This window comes from Phascolarctos cinereus, unplaced genomic scaffold (genome assembly GCF_003287225.1).
Source record: "Phascolarctos cinereus isolate Bilbo 61053 unplaced genomic scaffold, phaCin_HiC Scaffold_2;HRSCAF=192, whole genome shotgun sequence".
Lineage (NCBI taxonomy): Eukaryota > Metazoa > Chordata > Mammalia > Diprotodontia > Phascolarctidae > Phascolarctos > Phascolarctos cinereus.
In genome coordinates, this window is record NW_027555625.1 from 24,955,456 (window position 1) to 24,960,564 (window position 5,109).

General features: G+C 60.6%; 1 protein-coding gene across 1 annotated transcript; it reads right to left on the reverse strand.

Annotated features, from left to right (window-relative positions):
* CENPB (centromere protein B) lies at nucleotides 1-3,134 on the reverse strand. Its single transcript, XM_021001009.2, has one exon. The coding sequence runs from the start codon at nucleotides 3,034-3,036 to the stop codon at nucleotides 1,264-1,266; it is 1,773 nt and encodes a 590-aa protein (XP_020856668.1). The 5' UTR covers nucleotides 3,037-3,134; the 3' UTR covers nucleotides 1-1,263.
* Between the last annotated feature and the right edge of the window lie 1,975 nt (nucleotides 3,135-5,109).

Here is a 5,109-nt window from a genome sequence, read left to right on the forward strand (position 1 = left end):
TGTCAAAACACCCAACCCCCGGCAAAAGGGGATCGGAACGGTTTATTGAATTCAGACTAGGAAAAGAGATAGCTGGAATAGCTTGACCCGACCAGGGACCACCCCCCCCCTCCCTGCAGGTAATGACACCTCCCCATCCCCCTGTCAGCTTGTAACAGTTTAGGGAAGGTACCATACAGAGGGAGAAGGCTGGGGGAGCATGGGGGACGAGGCAAGATGTGGCGGCTTTGGGATCCTGACCGTGCCCAAGAGACAAACAGAGCCCCCCACCTCCTTCCCCTCACACCTCAAGGAAAGAAATGCTCGGGACTCAGCCAGTCTCCCCTGCATCGGCGGGCCATGGGGCCCTTCAAGGGAGACAAGGAGTCCAGGGGCAGGAAGAAACGAGCCCTTGGTTTGAAAAAGAAAATCTATCAGAGGACAAGGAGGAGCAGTTTGGAAACCAACTCCCGGGAGGCGGGCACTGTGCTTCTCTCAAAAAACTTTCCTCTGGGGCCGAGGGAGCCCTATGGGCACTTAAAAAAAAAAAAAAGATTCCCTGGCAGGCAGGCTTGGTGAAGGTTTGCAGCTCTGGGCCTGCTGCCATGCTGTTTCTAAGTGCTTTCTCAGGGGCCACCTCTCCGAGCCCCTGTGAGCCCCCTTCCCCAGGAACCCTACTAGGAACGGCCCCCCTTCCCTAGTGCTGAATCTCCATGCAGAGTGTGAAAGGTGAGAGACCAAAGGGACGGGGCGGGGGGGGGGCCTACAGGCCTTGGCACCCTCCACCAAGCAAAATGTCTTCGATCTGACCCCTTCCCCTTCCACCAGCTGCTCCTGCAGATGGGACCCTGCTGGTCAGTATTTGTAGGGCACTTTGGGGTGGGGCCTGCTCCTAAGGGACCCTCTCCACCCTCTCCACAGCCCTGCCAATCACAGCAGGCATCCTAGCCCTGGGGGCAGCTGGGGAAAGAGGCAGGGAAAAGGTGAGGAAGGAAGGGTAAGGGAAAGGCAACAGGAAGGAGGCTGGGCTGACTCCAGCCTGGCTCCCAGGCCTAGCTCCCAGGTAGACACATGGCCTAGCCCAGTTCCCAAGGGGTGCAGGGGTGTGGGGCATTACCTAAAGAGGATGAACCCCCGATGCTGGAAACAGTTCCCCACCACCATCACCACCTGGTCCCTGAAAGAGCTGCCCTGGAAATCCCATACACATGTCAGGACTGGGATGTACCACGGCCAGTGTCCAGGGACCCAAAAAAAACAAAACAAAACAAAAAAAACAGCTTATCAGGCTAAGTTCTGGTGTGCCAGGGCTCGGGATGATGTCTGTCTGGCGTGGTTCTTTCTGGTCACATGGACCAAATCATGCTCCAAGTGGAGAATGTGGCTCTGGACCCGGTCATCGATGGGGAAGGAGGTCAGGTACCGTTTGACCATAGCAAAGTATGCCATGGCCTCACCGAAACTGGGCACGGGCACTTCATCGTCGTCGTCGTCGTCGTCGTCATCGTCATCCTCATCGTCATCATCGTCATCCTCATCTTCCTCATCGCTCTCTGACTCCGAGTCCTCCCCAGCCTCAAGGAGCTGAACAGCAGGGCCCCCCTGCTCATACTGGGTTCCATAAGCCACAAAACTCCCACCTGCCCCACCACCACCTTGGGACCAGTCGTCTGCCTCTAGCCCCTCTGATGAGCTCTCCTCTTCCTCCTCTTCCTCTCCTTCCTCTACCTCCTCTCCCTCTTCCTCGCCCTCTTCCTCGCCTTGCTCTTCTTCATCCTCATCATCTTCATCATTGTCGTCCTCCTCCTCATCTTCCTCCTCTTCCTCCTCATCACTCTTGAGAGTCACATCAATGTCTGGTCCCGGGCCACCCCCAAACCCGGCCTCTCGGAAGCAGGCAGCTATGTCTGCGGGCTCCACGGCCCCCCACGCAGCAGCCACAAAGTGTAAGGCTTCGGTGAGGCCCAGCTGCAACCGGGAACGGTCGTGGTCCTCCAGGGCGGCCATGGCTTTGAGCAGCAGTGCCTGTCGGTAGTGACCCTTGACCTGCTGGACAACACCCCGTTCCAAGGGCTGAAGGGTGTCTGATGGGAAGAAGGCCACTTGAACATGCCGCAAGTCGGAGATGTCTAAGGCTGGGGCGGCTGGCCGACTGGCCAGCAGCAGGATCCTGCGGGACTCGTCTGCCATGCGGGCATCCAAGGCCTTTAAGTACTTGGCTAGTTCCTGGGCAGTGACGCCACCCTTGGGGTTGGCAGTGTAGTCACAGGGCAGACCAGCCCGGGATCCCGGGGGCTTGGCCAGCTTGCCCACCACCAGCGGGGGAAGCTTCTCGCTCCCGTCTGCGTTGGCACACAGGAGCACAATGAGCCTCTCGGTGCCCCGCCGGGGGCTGGGCCGGGCCTCCCCTCCGAGGGCAGGGGCCTGGTCAGGTAGGAAGTTGTACCACAGACAGGTCTCCGTGGCATTAAAGACGTCCTGCGAGGCGTAGCCCTCGGCCAGTGCGGGCAGCTGCTCTTCCCACCACCTCCGGCCGCCGCCTCCGCCGCCACCTCCGCCGCCATCTGCCGCTGGCGCCGAGGCCGGGGCCCGGGGAAGAGCAGGCGGCTGGGCAGGGGTCGAGGGCTGCGAGCGGCTCTTGGTCACCCCGTTCCTGGTCATGACCCCGTGCCGGCGGCGGAAGCGGTCCAGCCAGCCGTTGGAGGCCGTGAAGTCCTCCATGCCCAGCTCCTCGGCGATGCGCAGAGCCTTCTCCTTGAGGATGATGCCATTGACGGGCAGGCCGGCGGCGCGGATCTGCTGGAACCAGGCGATGAGCAGCCCCTCCAGCTTGTCGTAGGGGGACAGCTTGTTGGTCTTACGGCAGGTGGAGGCCACGCCGAACTTGCGCTCGGACGCCAGGATGGCCCGCTTGTTCTTGAGGATGGTGCTCAGCGTGGACGGCGGGATGTTGAAGCGCCGGGCGATCTCGCCCTTGCGGAGGTCCGGGTTCTTCTCCACCTCCTGGATGATGTAGGACTTCTCCCGGAACGTCAGCTGCCTCCGCTTGGGGCCCATCGTGGCCGGCCCCCTCCCCCCGCCCCGGGCCCCGGGCCGGCCCCGGGAGGGGGCGTCCCTGGGGCGGGGGGAGCCCCGCGGCCCCCCGGACCGACGCCCGAGACAAAGCGGCCGCGCCGGCCCCGGGCCCGGTGGCCGGGCAGAGGCGCGGAGCCGGCCCGCCTGGCCCTGGCCCCGGCCCCGGCCGCGCTGGCCACCGCCGCGCGCGGAGGCTGGCAGCGGGCTCGCCGGGCGCTGGCCTCCCGCCGCTGCCCGCCCGCCTGCCCGCCGCTGCCCGCCGCTGCCCGCTGCGCTGCGCTCCGCTCGCTCCCCGCGTGAGGCAGCAGCAGGAAGTGAGGGGCAGCCGAGGAAGGAGGGGGAGCCCGGGCCGGCGCGAGGGGCGGGAGGGGCCGGTCGAGTGGGGGAGGGTCTCCCTCTCTTTCGGAGGCCCAGCTCGCGCAGAGCAGGATCTCGCGGGAAGCCGCGGGGGGCGGGGGGGGGGAGCGGGAACCCCTCCTTCCCTCGGACGCGAGTGGCTGCCGGTGGTCAGGAGGCACGCCCCCCCTTCTCCGCCCCCGGCCGCCGGCCACTGTGCTGCTACCGGGGACCGCTGGAGGTCGCTGTGGTCTGCCGGAGCGCTCGGGCGCTGGCCGGCCCCGGGGGGGACAGTGGCCCCGGCCCCCTTGGGGAAGGGTCCCCAGAGCGCGACCCGGAGGGAGCTCAGACAGCCCCTCGCTCCCGGAGGGTGGCAGGGACTCCGAAGTCATCCAGGGATCGTTTTCAACTAACAGACATTCCTTTTTCCTCCCTCCCACTTCACTCCATTGGAAAATGGAAGAAAAAAAAAAGAAAAGAAAAGAAATTAAACCATTGCGACGATAAGGCAATTCACGTTGGCCGAGTCCGAAAGTCTGCCCCGTTCTGCACTGGGATTCCATCACCTCAAAGAGCAGGAGGGGCCGCCAGGGTCCTGAGGCCCCATCTCAGACTAGACAAGGGACGCGTTGCTCCTGCCATGTCATTGACGCTCTCACTGCCCCGTTGCCTGGGGTTCAAGAGGGAAAAGGCGGAATCTCCAAGAAAGAGCCTGGGGCGCTTCTTCACCTCGGAGCCCATGGACATGGGCGGTCCAAAACAATCTGTCCTGCCGTGATACTCAGTGGCCAGTCCTCTTTGACAAACACCCAGTCACGGGCAGCAGAAACTGCTGGTTCCCATGCTCGGTGAATGATCTTTTGACAAGTCACCTGAACAAACAGGGAACCCAAGGAAAAGTGGCCTGCGCACATGCCCAGCTCCATAAGAATGTCTGAAATCTACCCATGGGAGGCAAACAACAGGTAGACATACAAGTGTGTATAAAATATATATACATAAATGACTATAAGGTGATACCAGGGGTAGGGGGTGGAGAGGCATCAGCAGCTGGGGCAATCAGGAAAGGCCTTGTAGATGGCCAGGCCTTGTTCCGCTGACCTGAAGTAACAGAAAGTAGGGAAATGAATGAGAAAACACATTGACCTTAGGGTGTATGAACTAGGGATGTGATCATAAGTTCCAATCAACAAAAACCATATTTAGTGCCTTCTATGAGCTAGCCAGTGCAGACTGGGAGTTGCTGGAGAGCAAAGATCATCCTTTTACCTTCCTTTCTATCCACAGAGCTTAGCACAAGGTAGGCATTGAATGGATGTTTGCTGACTTGCCTGGGGGCACAAAGATAAACACAAAAAAACGGTCCCTGTCCCCAAGCACTGGACATTCTGTGTATGGGACTACATCTGGAGGAGCATGGGCAGTTCTCAATGCCAGAGGATCAACCAGGCTAGGGAAAGGCCTCAAGCTCATAGGACATGAGGACAGAACTGGGGATGTTTAGTCTGAAGAAGAGAAGATGTCAAGAAGACTTGATAGCTGGGGTCAGATATCTCAAGGGCTGTCTTCTAGAAGAGGGATGGAATGGTTCTGCTTGGTTCCAGAAACCAGAAGTAGGAGAAAGGATTCGAGTTAAAAAGAAAAGATGGGGGCAGCTAAGTGGCACAGTGGATAGAGCTCTGGCCCTGGAGTCAGGAGGACTTGAGTTCAAATCCAACC

Bases quoted from the DNA above. Each gene is read 5' to 3' on its own strand.
- CENPB (XM_021001009.2), bottom strand. From the start codon at position 3,036: ATGGGCCCCAAGCGGAGGCAGCTGACGTTCCGGGAGAAGTCCTACATC.